The sequence below is a fragment of the Camellia sinensis genome, chromosome 4 (assembly GCF_055761805.1).
Source record: "Camellia sinensis isolate YWXY chromosome 4, ASM5576180v1, whole genome shotgun sequence".
Lineage (NCBI taxonomy): Eukaryota > Viridiplantae > Streptophyta > Magnoliopsida > Ericales > Theaceae > Camellia > Camellia sinensis.
Window position 1 is genome coordinate 113,733,417 of NC_138964.1, and position 18,017 is coordinate 113,751,433.

At 37.9% G+C, this 18,017-nt stretch overlaps 1 protein-coding gene across 1 annotated transcript; it reads right to left on the reverse strand.

The window, feature by feature from the left end:
• Positions 1 to 10,832: 10,832 nt before the first annotated feature.
• On the reverse strand, positions 10,833 to 16,492 carry LOC114289917 (uncharacterized). Its single transcript, XM_082866003.1, has 3 exons — positions 15,861 to 16,492; positions 12,371 to 14,079; positions 10,833 to 11,129 (listed from the first exon to the last, which is right to left on the reverse strand). The coding sequence occupies exon 1, from the start codon at positions 16,423 to 16,425 to the stop codon at positions 15,862 to 15,864; it is 564 nt and encodes a 187-aa protein (XP_082722129.1). The 5' UTR covers positions 16,426 to 16,492; the 3' UTR covers positions 10,833 to 11,129; positions 12,371 to 14,079; position 15,861.
• Between the last annotated feature and the right edge of the window lie 1,525 nt (positions 16,493 to 18,017).

Sequence of the window (18,017 nt, forward strand, 5' to 3'; positions counted from 1 at the left end):
ATATATATATATATGTATGTATGTATATGTATATATATATATATTTATAATTTAATATATATATAAATTATAAATATATATATATTAAATTTATAATTTATATATATATATTAAATTAAATTATAAATATATAATTTATAATAATTAAATATATATATATATATATTTGTTATTATAAATTATTATATATATTTAATATTGATTTCAATTTTATGAAATAAAATTTATATATATATATATATATATATATAAATGTGACTGTGTGTGTGAGTGGTTGTTTATGTTTGTGTCAGAGTCAAAGTGAGAGAGTGAGAGTGTTTGTGTGAGTGCGTGTGTTTGGTCAAAAAGCGTGGTTAGGAATCACAAATTTCAGCAGAAACAAATTTTGGTCAAAAAGCGTGGTTCAGAACAGCGAGTTTAGAAGAAATTTTTTTTTGGATAAAAGCGTGATTCAGAACAGCGATTTCAGAAGAAACAAAATTTAATTAAAAGCGCCTTTTGTAACCACGATTTCTTAATCAAAATCGCGTTTTGTAACCACGATTTTAAGACTTCCCAAATTTCACGCGAGACAGGCGCATATATGTTGAAATCGTGATTGTGAACCACGATTTAGCTTATTTTGAGAATTCTTTCAAAACTAAGCTTAATTTTAGAATTGAATTATAAATTTAACTTATTTTGGGAAATGGCCCCCATATCCCCCCTCTCATCTCTTTCCCCTATTATTGTCCTACCATTAGGAAACATATGCTCGGTTAGCAACAAACATATCACCCTTTAATCAACTTATACAAGCATAAAAATTAACTTAAATTTTAAATACATCTTTTGAGATTTATTTAAAATATAAATTATTTTTTATAATTACATCTTGTCTTTTTAAATTTTTAATTTTATAACAAATGATATCTTTTATTCATAAATCATCAAGTCATTGACGATAATTTTTAATGATGTTATAAATTTATTTCAATTAATAATTCATATAATTTTATCATTGTATAGGAGAGTGGTTAGAAATTTCATTTTCTTAGTTAATTTTATCAAATAAAAAAATTCTACCAAGGGAATATTTGTAATTTTTTAAAGTACATAAGACAATTCGTATTTTAAACAAATCTCAAAAGATGTATTTTTAGTTTACTCTAAAAATTAAGAATCATGAAAAATTATGAAGAATTTTATTTTTTGAAAAGTGATTTATGGTTTAAATTTAATTATTATATAGTGGGACTTACACTTGAAACAAATTATAATTATATATTATTTTTTAATTAAATTTTCTAAATTCATATAAATGGAGTGTTGAAATGGGTTGTACCTTAGAAGATACTAGAGAGAGATTATATAATTTGGGTAAGTAATTAATTAGATTATTTGCTATATGTACGAGCACGAAATAATCTCCTCTTATAATCTTGTTGATCAAGTTTGCGCTCTTCCAAACGTCGTCGCTTTACTCCCTGAAAATATAAATGTGAGCTAGCTGGCGGGTGTGTGCCGGATACTTCTCCGATGCCTAAGTCAGCAAATAAACAAAAAGCTCTTTGTATTCGAAGGTAAAGATTATGATACCTGTACATAGGTCCTGCTATGAGCTTTTGTAGACTCCGTGTGGCACAATCCTAGTAGGTCTCTGATTCGCCAAAGTAGAATCATCCTAGGAAAGAGAAAGGTAATGCTCATCTTTCTACACCCGCTTCACTGCCTAACCAAGTGAGATGGTTTTACCGCGATAATATGACAAAACAACCGGGCTAACACATGCTGAAGCGGCAGGTTTCACCGAGCTTTCCTTAGCTCGGTTCTACCTTGCTTTTACAACACAGCTCCCTATACCTCGGTTCAGAATACTCAAGCTGAGCTAACCTCAGTCATTCATGACCGGGCTAACAAGGACCAGTGGCGAAGCCCATTCACCTCGGCCCACAATTCGGCTCACTTATATCTGGTCCCAACTCGACCCAAGCTTCACACTTTTAACCCTCTCAATTGCCCCTTAATTCCATCTGCAGCGCATGATTTGGGACTATTCTTCTCTAGCCGAGCTAAAACCTCCCAACTGACCGAATTGAAGCAAATGACATGACCAGGCTCATTCGTTACCGAACTACCGGTTTGCCCGGTTCAAAAACGTTTTGTCAATTACTTTGTACGTTGTTTGGCTTCTCCAGTACATATGAATCGTTATCTATTCCCTTGGACACGTGGCTTGCTCCCTCTGGTCCAGTACAATTGTCACTGTCGCCTTTGTACTCCGAAATTTTGAACAATCCCGCCCATTTTAGTGCATTATAAAAAAACCCTATTTTTTTTCAAATCAAACACTCCACTGTTCATCTTCTCTCATTTTCCTTATGAATCTTCATTTTCACGACCATAGAGCCTGTAAAGCTCGTGCTCTAGCTTGGCATCTTCACCGTTTTGATCTTCATCCAATTATCTCAAAATTGTAAGTGACTCAATCCTTCATTTTTTTTCGTTTATTTCGTGAGTATGTATAGTATAGACATATATATATACATATATTTTCCAAAACACACTTCTGTAGTTTTGCACAAATGGGTAAGGACCACGAAAACTCAAAAACCACATCCCCAGACCATGATCACCTTAGCTGAATCTTCAATCAATTTGGAATGCGATCCTTTTGATCGAAAATAACACCATGACCGAACTAGGAGCCAGTTTGTGATAGGTGCATACTTGACCGAACTAGAAACTTGTTTGCAAATCCCAAGTTGTTTTAAGACCACGCCAGGTGTTGTTTAGGAAACTTGTAGCCTTGATCACTACCGAACTAAGCACTTGGATATAACATTGCAAACTAACCTCCAACCGAGCTAGAGGTCATGTGTTAGCCCTTCTGTTCGACCAAACTAAAAACCCCCCGTTTCCCTTATGTGACCGAGCTAAGCCTTTACAATTTTTTTGCAAATTGACTGTTTACTTAGTTCGGTCCAGTTGTCTGGGCATAACACTTCTTATAGTGGAGAGGCCTACTTCTAGTGAGATTACTGCCTCCATGCCATAGGCCAAAGAAAAAGGCGTTTCACCAGTTGACCGCCAAGGTGTGGTACGGTAAGCCCATAAAACATGAGGAAGCTCTTCAGCTCACTTGCCTTTTGCTCTTTCCAACCTTTTATTTAAGTCATCTAAGATGACTTTGCTTGAAGCTTCTGCCTGGCCATTTGCTTGAGGGTATGCTGATGTAGAGTTGTAGAATTCTATCTTGTATTCCTTGCAAAAGCCCCTGAAGATTTTTCCATCAAATTGAGTGCCATAGTAAGATATTAGAGCTTTGGGTATGCCGAATCGAGTGATGATATTCTTCCAGACGAACTTCTTTACATCTTTCTCCTTTATTGATGCGAGTGCTTCAGTCTCCATCCACTTTGTGAAGTAGTCTGTTGCTGCGAGAAAGAACTTTCTGCTGCCGGGTGCTGTTGGAAGTGGTCCCACTATGTTCAAGCCCCACATTGTAAAGGCCATGGGCTAGTTAATGGCAGAAGCTCTATGGCTGGTTGGTGTATCTGGTGTGCGAACTTCTGACATTTCTCGCACCTCTTGACATACTTCTCAGAATCTTCTTGCATGTATGGCCACCAATACCCTTGTGAGATTGCTCTGTAGGCCAATGATCTTCCCCCTTGGTGGCTTCCGTATACGCCTTCATGTCTCTCGAACAAAAATGCTCGACCTTGCTAGGATAGACACATTTCAAGTAAGGTCTTGTAAAGGATTTTTTGTATAACGCCAATGATGGAGAGATCCAAAATCGCTATGACTTTGCTCTTATTTTGTTGGCCTATTTCTTCTCTTTAGGTAAGATGTCGTCTTTTAAGAATACTATAATGGGATCCATCCATGAAGGGCCGAGTTCGGCACAACATACCTCAACTACTTCGGGTTCTTCAATACTTGGTCTGGGTAAGAAGTCGATCAGTAATGGATGTGGGATAGATGTATCTGCCATTAAAGCAAAACCTGCCAGTTCGTCTACTCTACTGTTTTCTTCTCGGCCGATCTACTCTATTCGTATTACTTCGAACTTCATGATCTCCTTTCTGACCAACTCTTGGTACTTGGCCATCCTCTCATCTTTCGCCTCGTAGTCACCTGAAATCTAATTTACTACTGGCTGGGAGTCACTGTAAATCATTAGCTCGGTGGCCTTCATGAAAAGTGCTGGTTTTAGGCCTACCAAAAGTGCTTCATACTCCGCCTCATTGTTTGATGCTGGGAAGCCAAGGTTGACTGCTTGTTCCACTATTAGGCCATCTGGTAAGATGAGGACTATGCCAAGTCCTGCACCGTGCCTATTGGATGTTCCATCCACGAAGAGTTTCCTCATCTCGCTAACGAATAGTTTCCAGCAAGTAGAGGGGTCGGATGATGTCTTGGGGTCATGGGTGTTGCTGATGTTCTCTTTCAAGTTCATGCTTGCTGTTGGGGTTTGATTTTCACTATCTGACTGCCCCAAGTCTTTACTCTTTGATGAGTCCTTGCTGGGAATAGCGTGGTTTGTCCCTTCTTTCTTGTCCTCAAGCCTGTCTGGCTTGCTATGTAGTTGGGCCTCCTGTGTTGGGGCTGCACAATTCCCGCTACACTTTCCCCCCTACTTCAGTTGCGTCAGTCAAGTCGACCGGGCAAATGTGATGACTTCCTGGAGTGAACTCAGCTACAAAGTCTGCTAAAGCTTGGGCTTTTATTACGGTTCTGGGTTGAAACTTGATGTCGAACTGTCCCAACTCCACTGCCCATTTTAAGATTCGTCCAGAAAAATCCGCCCTCTCAAACAAGGCCTTTAATGGAAAAGTCGTTAGGACGATCACGGTGTGGGCATGGAAGTGGTGTGATAACTTTCTTGAGGCCATCATCAAAGCCAATGCCAGTTCTTCTAATGATAGGTACCTGGTTTCAGCGCCCAGAAAGGTTTTGCTAACATAAAAGATAAGCAGGTGTTGGATTCCTTCCAATCTGACCAACACTGCACTGACTGCATGCTGTGAAACCGCTAAGTACAAAAGGAGCTCTTCTCCTAGCACTGGGGCTACTAACAACGGTGGAGAGGTCATGTATTCTTTCAAGCTTTCTAGAGCGCGGTCGTATTCTTCATCCCACCCAAACTTGGCTTTTAATGCTTGGAAGAATGGTCGACATCTGTCTAACGACTGACTTATGAACCGGTTGAGTGCGGCTGCTAGGCCAGTGAGATGTTGTACCTCTTTGACTGTGTTAGGCCTCTCAAGATCCTGGATTGGTTTGATCTAAGAGGGGTCAGCTTCTATACCTCGGTTGGTTACCAGGAAGCCTAGGAATTTGCCTGATCCTACGCCGAATACACACTTGGATGCGTTCAGACGCAACTTGTTCTTCTTCAGAATTTGGAACATTTCATCTAGGTCCCTAATGTGGTCCTTCTCATCCTTGCTTTTGAGCACCATGTCATCTATGTAGGCCTCCATTGTTCTGCCTAACAATGGTTCAAACATTTTGGTGACCATCCGTTGGAATGTGGCCCCTGCGTTCTTTACGCCAAAAGGCATGACCTTGTAACAATACAATCCTCTAGGCGTTGTAAATGATGTGACCTCCTGGTCTGGTTCAAACATGGCGATCTGATGGTAACCTCTATACGCATCAAGGAAGCTAAGTCGATTGTGTCCTGTCGTCAGGTCTACCAGTTGGTCTATCCGTGGTAGGGGAAAACTGTCCTTTGGGCATGCCTTATTGACTGTTTTATAGTCCACGCAAACACGCCATTTTCCGTTCTTCTTTGGCACTACTGCGGTATTGGAGATCCACCTGGGATATTGTACTTCTCTGATAGCTCCTGCCTCCTGCAAGTTTCCCACTTCCTCCGCCACTATCTCCACATAGTGGAGCGCCGATCTTCAAGTGCGCTATATAATTGGTCTGACAGTTGGGTGGACATTAAGTTGGTGACAAATGAAGTTTGGGTCAATACCAGGCATGTCGTATGGTTTCCAAGCAAACACTTCGATGTTAGAGGTTAAGAATTCCATGACCTCTATTCTTTCAGTGCTGGATAAAGACGAGCCGAGCAAAAAGAACTTTTCTAGGTTTTTTTCATCTATCCTTACCTCTACCAAGTCTTCCACTGCCTTCTGTTCAGCTGCTTTGCCGACATCCGCAAACAGTTCATTGCTCTCAAGCTCTTCCACCATCTGTACAAACCCTTTTGCAGCACGGCTTCCATTTATTGTGACGAAACATTACTTCGACATGATTTGGTATCCTAAGACTTCTTCAATCACGCCGGTTTCGTTGGGAAATCATAATGCCTGATAGTAGGTTGACGCCACTGAGCGCATGACATGCAGCCATGTCCTTCCCAAGATTATGTTGTAAGTAGAGGAGACCTTAAATACCCAGAATTCCACTTGTTTTGTCATGGTTCCTGCCTTGAATGGGAGGATTATCTTGCCTACCGGCCATTCTGGCATTGAGTTGAAACCGACAAGGGGAGATGTCGCAGGTGCCAAATCTATTTCAGCGGTTTGAAGAGCTCGTAGTACATTGTCTCGCATGAGCTCCCTTGGTCAATCAGAATCCGCTTGATGTCAAAATTTTTGACGCGCAAAGTCACCACTAGTGAGTCATTTTGAGGGCAATGTAGCCTTGCTAGATCCTTGTCTGAGAAGGATATGACATTCGTAGCCTCTGTTCTGCCCTTTTTGATGGTAGGCTGTGTACTTAATACCTCTCTCAAATGCTCAGCCTTTTTAATCATCCCCCTGAGTTCACATACCCACTCAGGTTCAATGATCCCATGTACGACGTTCATTATGCCTTGGGGTGGGTCGTTGACTGGCATCCCGTTTGGTTTGTTGAGGTCCCGGGGGACTGGTTGTGTCCTCCATTCTATGTACTGGTCCAGGTGCCTAGCAGCCACCAACTCCTTCAGATGGTGCCTCAATGGCGTGTAATTTTCAGTGCGGTGCCTCTTCTCATCATGGAAGGTACATCGGGACCTCTCGTCATATCTTTTTGTGCCTCTCCCAGCTTGGCTAGCCGCTGAACGAAGGATTCATTATGTATTTCACTGAGAATCCGATAGATAGGTTTATTGAATACTGTGGTAATGGCGGTGCAGATTCTTAAGTTCCTTTTTTCTGGGTCCTCTCTGTTGGCTAACCTGCCGTGCCCATTCTTGCTTTGTTGTTCCACCGTATTGACTTTCGCTGTAGTCTTTTTATCTAGCATTGTTGTTGCGCCAGATTTTGCTTTAGCACGAGCGCTATCCTCCTCTACTCGGATATGTTGATGTACCCTCTCCATTAGGGCCTCCATCGTGAGGGGTGGCATCATTGTTATTGAGTCCTTTAGTTTGTTACTGATTGGTAAACCTCGCTTATATTGTGCAATGGCAAGATTGGTAGGGCAATCCCTAATCTAGTTAAAGGTCTCCCAATAGTGCCTGTTGTAAGATCTCAATGTTTCCTTTTCGCCCATGTCAATGAAGAGTAGCTGGTCGATCTCCACTTATGTCTTGGTATTCGTTCTGAACCTGGTCACGAACGTTTCTACCAATTGTGCCTATGAGGCTATGCTGCCTTCTGGTAGTCTTTCGAACTAGGTTAGACCTAGGTCGCCAAGACTAAATGGAAACAGGAAACACATTAAGGCCTTATTCCCCCGGTATACTGCCATAACCTAGCGAAACTGGCTTAAGTGCATGTAAGGGTCTGTCTTCCCTTCATAGGTGGTGAATTTGGGTTGGTGGAAGCCTGAAGGTAGTGGTGCGTTCTCATTGCCGGAACGAACGGCGAGCTCTGTAACCTTGCTAATACTTTGTCTACTGGTTCGTAAGCAAGGCACGGCATTGACATCCCTACCTCGACACTCTCATGCGCCCTAGGGGCCAACCGCTGTAGGGCTGAAACTCTGCGTGGGTCGCGAGCCCTGGTGTCCTTCTTCCATCGCGCCCTTTCCTCAAGCACTATTCGTAGGTCAGATGATCTAGGAAACTCTGTGTGCCTAGACGTCGTTTGGTGCGTGTGCGAGGGCCGATAGCTACTTTCCTCCGTATACGACCTTTCAGTTCTCGTTCTCTCAGACCGGGAGTAACGAGTTCTGGAAGTCCTTGATTGAGTGCTGCCCGTTCTAAGGCTCCTACTTTCTACTTGCGATGATGTGGTATGTTTTTCACGATCTTTTGAGTGGCGAGGGGGCGTGTTGCCTTTGCGCCCCTCTCCTATCGTTACTCCTTTACCCTTTATCTGGCACTTCATTGTCTCCATGTTCGCCGCCATTCTCCTTATTAACTCGTCTTACTCCTTTACGCGATCTTCCAGAACTTGAGGATCTAACCTCCGCCTCTGTCTATCAGGACTTTGGGAGCGACGAGGACTACTGCCCCGTCTCTCCCTTGTGTCCCTCCGGGAGTTCCGTCGATGGGGTTCTAATTCTGCCATGGGGGGGACAGAGGGTAGACCTTAGCGCCTTGCACCCCCCTCCGAGGTTTTCCCATCAATAGCAGATTGCGGCAAGTCTTCGTTGTGTGCCATTGTTTTCAACTAGAGAAGAAAACTTGATCAAAAGGTATTGTTCTTTGTGCACTTCCCACAGACGGCGCCAATTGTACGAGCACGAAATAATCTCCTTGTATAATCCTGTTGATCAAGTTTGCGCTCCTCCAAACGTCGTCGCTTTACTCCCTGAAAACACAAACGTGAGCTAGCCGGCAGGTGTGTGCCGGATACCTCTCCGATGCCTAAGTTAGTAAATAGACAAAAAGCTTTGTGTATTCGAAGGTAAAGATTGTGATACCTATACATAGGTCCTGCTATGAGCTTTTGTAGACTCCGTGTGGCACAATCCTAGTAGGACTCTGATTCTCCAAGGTAGAATCATCCTAGAAAAGAGAAAGGTAATGCTCATCTTTCTACACGCCCTTTACTGCCTAACCAAGTGAGATGGTTTTACCGCGGTAATATGACAAAACAACTGGGCTAACACATGCTAAAGCGGCAGATTTCACCGAGCTTTCCTTAGCTCGGTTCTACCTTGCTTTATTTAGCTCGATTCCACCTTGCTTTTACAACACGGTTCCCTATACCTTGGTTCAGAATACTCAAGTTGAGCTAACCTCAGTCATTCATGACCGGGCTAACAAGGCCCAGTGGCGAAGCCCATTCACCTCGGCCCACAATTCGGTTCACTTATATCTAGTCCCAGCTCAGCCCAAGCTTCACACTTTTTACCCTCTCACTATATATATATATATATATAAGCAATGTTTCTTAATTTTATTTTATCTCTTCATTGGTGAATATGATTTGGAACAAGGATCTCTAAGTCTCTCACTACATCTCAATGCAATATTATGTTGTCATGCATAGGTTATTCATGGGCCGGTTTAGTTTGATTTGGTACTAAATTTAGAACCAATCTAATTATGATTGCTTTTAAATTTTTGGATTCAAAATTAAACTAATCATGTATTAGAACCAACCTAACCCAACCCAATATAGCTCGGGTTGGTTCGGATTGGAACCAAGGTTCTACTATATTAAAAATAAATGAATTAATCAATAATAAATAATTAAAATAAACAAATATTTTACATTTAAACACCACGCAAACAAAGAGAAAAACATTATTTAATGTAAGCTAATACAAATTAAATTCAACTCAACCTTAAACAAAACGAATACAAATTAAATCCATTAATATAGTCAATACAAATTAAATCAACTACGAAATTCAACTCAATTTTCTAGTACTTCCTTCGTTCACTTAATAATTCTTATACGTGAAAAATTATTACGTGTAATCAAATCTATTGTAATAGGCCAATTAGGTAAAGACATGTTAATATAAGTAAAATTTTAAATTATATATATAAATTGGTTCGGTTCTCGGGTTGGTTCGATATAGGCAAGGCCTAAACAAAGAACCAATCCAATTATATCGGTTTGATGATTTGAAAACTCAGAACTAAACCAATGCACTCAAGAACTAACCCAATTCAAAGAGAACGGTTTGGTTCAATTCAATAGGTAATTTGAACACCCCTCACGCATATGCTTCCCTAAAGGAATATCGTAATTTGAGTAGTTTTATATTGTAAGCCCCTATATATATATATATATATATATTATGAGGATGGCTGGTTATCATTAATCTCTTAATAAGTATCTTTAGATAAGAAACTAATCATAAATATTCAGGTATCACTACAAGAATTAACGCTTTTGGCAACAAAAAAATTGGTCGCTAAAAGTCTATTTTTGGTTGGCAAAAGTTATCCGCAACCAATTTTTTTGGTCGCTACTTTGGTCGCCAATTGAGGGTCGGCAAAAGTAATTCGCTAACAAAATTTTAGTTGGTCGGCAAAAGTTGGATTTGCCAACTAAATTTTTGGTCGCTAAATATTTAATTACGCGACTAATTTATTTTGTCGCTAAAACACTTTGGTCGCGAAAAGTGATATTTTCCCAACCAAATATCTTAGTCTCCAATTGACACATTTCGCGACCAAAAAGTTTGGTCGCCAATTATCAAATTCAACGACCAAAAAGTTTGGTTGCCAATTGTGACATTCCACGACCAAAAAATTTGGTCGCTATTTGTTACTTTTTGCGACCAAAACTTTTGCTCGGCAAAAGTGAGTTTCCACGACCAAGAGCTGTTTTGGTCGGCAATAGATGTATTTTTTGCGACCAAAACTCTTGGTCGGCAATTGTCATTTTTTGCGAAAAAAATTTATTTTGGATGTCGCGACTAATAAATTGGTCGCCAAAGCAGGAAAACAATACACCTGTAATTCCTAATAATTCATTCAATCCATAATAAACCTATAATTTTAAAGCATCATTCAAATTAACTGAATCATTAACATTCGACACAATACATAATTCATTAACATTCGACGCAATACAACTATTCTAAGTTTTCATTCACAAGTCACATCCATCTAGCATAACAATTTGAAACATAACTATTTGTTATCCATGCATAGCTATCAACAAATAAAACTACTAATATTTGTTATCCATACACATCCATTCAAAAATATTTGATCCTCCCAAAAATGCTTATACTGCCAAGTAGTCTTGTACAATTTAGTTTCGTGCATGAGATCATCCATCATCCATCTACACCAAAGAAAATGAGAAATAATGTTAGGTTTGTTTTTAATGAAAATATTTGAAATGGGTAATTAAATTATCAATTTCAGATAATCGTAAGTTCAAATCAAAATTTCTAACTCATTTGCAGGTAATTAAATTATCAATTTCAGAATATACGCTGCAAATTACAAATTTGAAATGGGTATTAACAGATTGGACAATGAGACTCATGTTTACACAGAGGAAAGTGCAAGGTTCATATATGGTCATGGCAAACACAATCAAGCTTGACAAGGTTCATATATGGTCATATATGGTCAAATTAGCACTGATTTTATGATGGAAACAGTTTGAGCTTCAAGCATTAACCAACCTATTAGAAAGACAAAAGTCCACTGAAATATGCATATTACAAGGGACTATCTATAAGAAATTTACATGCAGAAAAGGTAAGTTCAACAAAGCACACCGAAATGTACTATTGCCTATTTTCAACACAAAATAAAAGGCTATTTCAAACTTTTGATTGAGGGAGTTCTCCAAAACCAGTCAGTAGACCAATTTACTATTCTGATTCAATTTCAGAAATACCAATATAACTATAAAAGAACACTGAAAGGAAATTCTAATCCCATCCATTATACACAATACACGAATATTGACTACTCAACAACTGATTTAGAAAATGATAAGCAGCATTCAACAAATTGCTAACTACATTCACATCAACCACAAAACAAGAATGCCAGGGTTACAGTTGCCACAGATGACAGAATGGTTTGGCGAAAAATGTTCATAAACACAAAATTTAGATGTTTATAAAAGCAGCCCCGACTTCAAATTTTATTATCATGATAATCCTCAAATGTTCATATTTCTTTGAAGGAATCTTCTATGTTCGTAATACAAAATTACCATGAACTTATAGGTTATTTTAGTTCTAACATGCTGTGCAGAAGAAGTTGAAAAAGACCTATTGAGTAAAATATCTTCAATTCTCACTTCTGATATAAAAATTCCAATCCAACATAAATATCCACGTCTAAAAAATCAGTAACATAAAATAAAATTCAATAGGCGACAATTTAAATTTCTTCAAACCTATCTTACAGGCGTATGCTTTCCAAATATAGACATACAAGTAATACATGAATGAGATGAACCATATAATTTACATGCCAGCAAACAAACCAGTTGAATTCATGATAGAAGAGAACAATAACAAAGGACTACCAATCTAAGATTCAAAGAATAAATCAACATACCGAATGTGTAATATTCTCACTAGAATCCACAGTGCAATGTGCATAATCATAACTTGGATAGATACACCCCGCATCCCCTGCATGCGGATGAGGAGTGAACTGGACAACAGAAATCCAAACATTTAGCCGGTGCGACAAAAGAATTAGCCAGGGCATCATCAATGATCAATGTCCACGGATCTTCCACACTCAGAAGCTGTATAGTAATAGTCAGACAGTTGAATGCTCACAGATAGTTTAAACAGTCAGACAAATCACCAATAACATACATTTAATGCCCAGGTGGAGAAGATGCTAAATAAATGGGAATGTACAGCAGTCCATTTCACTATCCGTTGAACACATTCAAATGGTAAGAAAGAGTCAACATGGACATGCATTTCGTGTGCAATCTTCAACATTGAGAAAAAATGAACTGACAATAATAAATGAGTCACTTGAAAATTGTCTACACTATGCAATATCTGTGTATCTTGTGTGTGTGTGTTTTTTGCAATTCTGAATTGAGAAACAATATCATTTCTACACCAACTACAATAATCTCTTTTGGGTGGTGGGGTGGTGGGGAGAGAGAGAGAGAGACAAGGGTTTGAGAAATGCCACATTTCTGGATTTGCAGAACTGATCTGATAATCATAATTAGTTAATTGAAGACCAATTATACAAAACATGGTTCATAACACCACTATGGTTCATAACACCATTATACCAAGGCCAGAGATTTAACATCATCAAAAAATAAATCTAACCAACACAACAAAAAGGGATCAAGAGATCCAGTATTCCATTGGGACATTGAATAATTTGATCCAAATAGGAATCTTATCCAGTTGCTCCTTTGTAAGCTTCATCATATTATGCCACTTCTTTAAAACTAAGAAATGACCACCAAAAAACCAAGAGCCCTCCTGTAAAACAGCACTACTATTGTCCAAGTTATCAAACATGAAAAAAATGAACCCATTTGAGGTAGATAGCACCTGCCTTAACCCCTTATTTTACCACAGATTGAAAGCAAAATTTTTGACATAATTAAAATTGAGATTAGGTGAATGCAATCAGAAATTCGTTGATTCGAAAAAATTGACCAGTTGTGTGATGTGTGATGGCCTTGTTAGCAGGTCTAATTATGATAAAAACATGATATTGATCGCAACAAATAAATAACATTATGGTCACTTACGATTTAACCAAACAAAACAAAAACAAGAGAAATGTATTTCTCACTAACAGTCCAAATAAATTATACTCTGTCAAGTCAAGATGAATATTACACCATATGAAGCAGCTCAAGCAAAAATAATAATATTTTCTAAGAAAATTATAAACACAAGGACTTTTTATTAGAAGGCCTCTTAACAAAGGACTTCCCATGAAAACCACCCCAAAAGAGGTGCTCCAAATTCAAGATTCCATGTAGAATGGGCCCCATAATTCCTAACGTTCAACAATGACCACACCAACAAAAAAGAAAAGGCAATTAAAAATTACCTACTAACACAATGCCACTAAGATACATGAAGGGGACAAAAACCAAAACCATATATGCCATATAATAGATTTCAATATAATGACTTGCTATGAGTAGAAAACATAAAGCCAAATTCAGTGTTGTCTGTACACTTGCCTTCAACATCATCTTCATCTTTGTCATCATCTTCATCGTCATCATCCTCATCATCTTCATCTTCAATCACTGGCTCCTCAAGCTGGAACAAATTTACTCAACAATTACCAACCATAGAAATAATTTGGTGAGCATCAAAGCGAGTGGCAGAAGTTCTTGACACAATCCATTAATCATTGCCAAGTATATGATGCCCCATCACTAGAATAGCATAAGCAGTGAAGGGCAATAGATTAATGATTTTAAAAGTTCATAATCCTTCTCATCAAGATCTAATATTTACGAAATTTTTCGAAAACCAATTGTAGAGATTGTTAGCATTTTCTAAAGGTAACCAAAAAAAATCCTATCACTGAAAACGCAAGATCCCATTAATAAACAAGCCTAGTGTCATCAGAGAACTGAACCACTCGGTTGAACTAGTCCAACCACAAACCAAAGAATCCACCAGTTTGGTTGACTTAGTCAGAAGTTGGAACATTTAATGATTGAACCGGAGTGCAGCATATGATCGTTTTGCTCCCCCATTGTAAAAACTGGAGAAACAAGCCTAACAAGGCTCAAACCTGGGCATTTAATATGGCTTTACACCAATCCAACAACTGTTCTCTCTTTATCATTATGTTAATTTTCTGCACCATTTAAAATTTATATACACAGGGAACTAGCTTTATGAATCAATAGAATATATCTTTATAACAACAGTTCAACAGTAGAACTACAGTACCACAACCAGTGCCTTCACCGGTTGGTCAGGTTCTGATAACTGCAAATAACTTTAAATAGAAGAGGGTATGCAGTCAACATTGGAAGTAAAAGAACAAAAACAGATCAGCCTTCATAGCTCTTACTCGGAGCCAATAAGTGCAGAGTTTATGATAACCAGCAACAGTTCATCAATCCCACTACATTCAATGAAAAAATGATTAAAGCTAGCAGATTCAATATCACATCTTTATCACCACATCCTTGTCACAACGTATATTTGATCTTCGTCACCACACATTTGTTCCATGAAACATATCATAAACCCTAACACATCCCAAAAGAAAAAAATATATATCACAAGACCTAAACATTTTGGGTTAAATCCATTGATACAATGTCAAGAAAATGTTACTATATATAGTTTCAGGTTAACCTCAAGCCGATAGAAAACTGTTTTTCTGGTGTTGGGATATACTTCAATATAATATTATTTTTCAAAGTAGTCGATGTATAAATTTTATGTACTTTATAAAATTCCACATGTAAATCTACAAGTATATGAGCATATTTCAAATGAGTGAAATACTTCCCCAGTTTTTCTTTTTCACGTCCAATTCACGATTTGAATTTGTTTGGAAATGTTCCCATCTTTTATAATCTTTTATACCACCAACCAATCATCACTTATTTCAGCCTTTATTTGTATCAACTTATTTAAAATGGAAAAATATATTTTTTGATAAGTAAATTTTTTTTAAAATCAAATCATGCAATCATACCCATCTTTTTTCAATAAATAAATAAATCTATTGATTGAATCTGAGTTAAGATCTTATCTTGTAAAATTGGACATGGGTCTTCCCCTCAGAAATAGACTCAAAAAAATACTGAACAAAAAAAAAAAAGGGCTTTAAAGGGGATGAACCATGAACACTCAAACCATAATCACTACATCCAGAGGCATGTATAGATCTCGAATCATCAAATGTACAAAAGATTCAATCGAAAAAGGGTAGTAGGCAAAAAGTAAATAGATGCATATTTGGAATCGAATTAAATCATGAAAATATATACAAAACCAATCTGAATAGGAAAAACAAGAATCAAAACTGGTTCTTAAAAGGGTTTAGCGAGAGAGAGAGAGAGAGAGATTACATCAATCTTCTACAGCTGAAACCACATTCAACTCAGGATTCAGGGCTACAGGATTTTGGCCTCTGCCTCCCCTTCCTCCACGACCACCTGACCCAGATCGACCTCCAATAGGTGTGTAAACCTTCGAATCAGCCATACTACCACCAACTCCATGAGAATGGACACTCCCAGCCATCGGAAGGACATCAAGCTTCGATACCAGATTTCTCGCCCTAGCAAGAAAGAGGCTGTCTGGGATATACTTAAAGCGATCTACAACAGCTTCCTCACTCCCCTCCATTTCTACGATGTCTGACCACCGAGATTGGAGAAGATTTAGGGCAGAAGATGTTAGGGTTGAAGTTTCCTCTTGGATAAGATCACACGGGATCAGATCCTCCCGATCCACACCAAACATGGAAGCCTTCATACGATTAAGCTCCTCTCTTAACTCCTCAAAGGGCTTCGACTGAGTAACTCGCCGAAACGGATCCCGCTGTGAAACCTCCACCGAAGCTAACCCCAACGATGCAACCCTTTTCTCTATTTCATTCATCGCGATAATATCACTCGTCAACCCTTCCATAGATTCCACAAAGGAAGAAGGGTTCAAATCGGCCTCACATACAGAAAGGCTACTCACTGGATTTGCCTTTTTTAAAATTTTTTTTTTCTGTTTCACAGGAATAAAATGACGTCGTTTTCTGATTGCCGACCAAATTTTTTTTGTCGCTAAAAAATTTCAATTCCCCCCTCCATATTTCAAATTTCCCTCCCAAACTTTTGGCGACCAAAAGACCAAATTAGTCGCAGAAAAAGTACCTTCGCTGACAAACTTTTTCAGTCGCCAAATCTCAATCAACGATGATTAAAATATTAGTCGCTAAAAATACAAATTTGGCGACTAATTTTTTTTAGTTGCTGAAAATAAATTTTTGGCGACCAAATTTTTGATCGCCAAAAAATATGTGACCTTCCGCGACCAAATTTGTAGTTGGTCGGCAAAAGCATTCCACTTTCTGCGACCAACTCTTTTTTTGGTCGCCAAAATATAACCTTCTGCAACCAATAATATTTGGTCGCCACAAATAATGATCATTCGCGACTAATTAATATTTGGTCGTCAAATGTCATTTTTTTGCGACAAAATTTTTTTTGGTCGGCAAATGTGAAAATTCTTGTAGTGTATAAAGTGGTATAAAACAGTAACAAAAAATCGAACCATATAGTATTTCTCTTAGATTATGAAATAATCATAATTACATGATTTAATCATATTTATTTATAAAAAATATAAACAACAACTAGGATTCTGAAAATAGAATATCTATTTGTAAGTAGTTGGAACAGTTTTTTAATTATCAGGATATTTTATATATGCCTTATGAGCAGCAACCAGTTTGACTACCAAAGCAAAGTCAAATTAAAAATAACTTAATAAGGTGTTATCATGTGCTCAAATTCCTCTTGTCCCATTATAGTAACCCTAGTCATTAGACAATGTCTTTCTATTTTTATCAGTTAGGTTGTTTTAACTCTGTTGTTACTTTTATTATATTGATTTAAATGTAGACCAAGCATCTCCAATTGTATGCTCTATGGCTTGTTATTGCTATATTTTGCTTTGAAACTTTCAAATTTCTACTCCAATTGTAAGATATATGATTTGCTATATGTTACCTATAGGTAAATATTGTGTAAATATAGCACAAGTTTTACCCATAGCTAAATCTTTGTATCTCTCTCTTTCCTTTAGAAATTCATATATAGCATTTTGATTTGACATTTTGTGTGAAAAGTTGAAAAATTTTACATTGTATCATTGGAGCAAAATTGCTAAAATTAAAATATTTTAACACTATTCATTACTAAATCATAACAATAACTAACTATTTACCTATCCAACCATTGGAGACCCTCTTAAGCATGTATTTGGATCAAGGATTTGAAAAGGAATTTGAGGTTGAAAAGAAAAAGGATAAGAAAATTAGAGAAAAATTTAACTTATATTTTGTTTACTTTACCTTCTTATTTCGTGTCCCTCCACAAATTTTAGATCCAAACACAACTTGAATTATCGACAATTAAAAAAATAAAGCATGATTAATATCATTCATAAGATATGTGTGCACATGAATGGGGTGCATATGCATCAAAAGCTGCATTTATTTTGCTCTT

What these genes read in the sequence shown, in the direction of transcription:
- LOC114289917 (XM_082866003.1), bottom strand. Translation starts at nt 16,425, where the DNA reads ATGGAAGGGTTGACGAGTGATATTATCGCGATGAATGAAATAGAGAAA.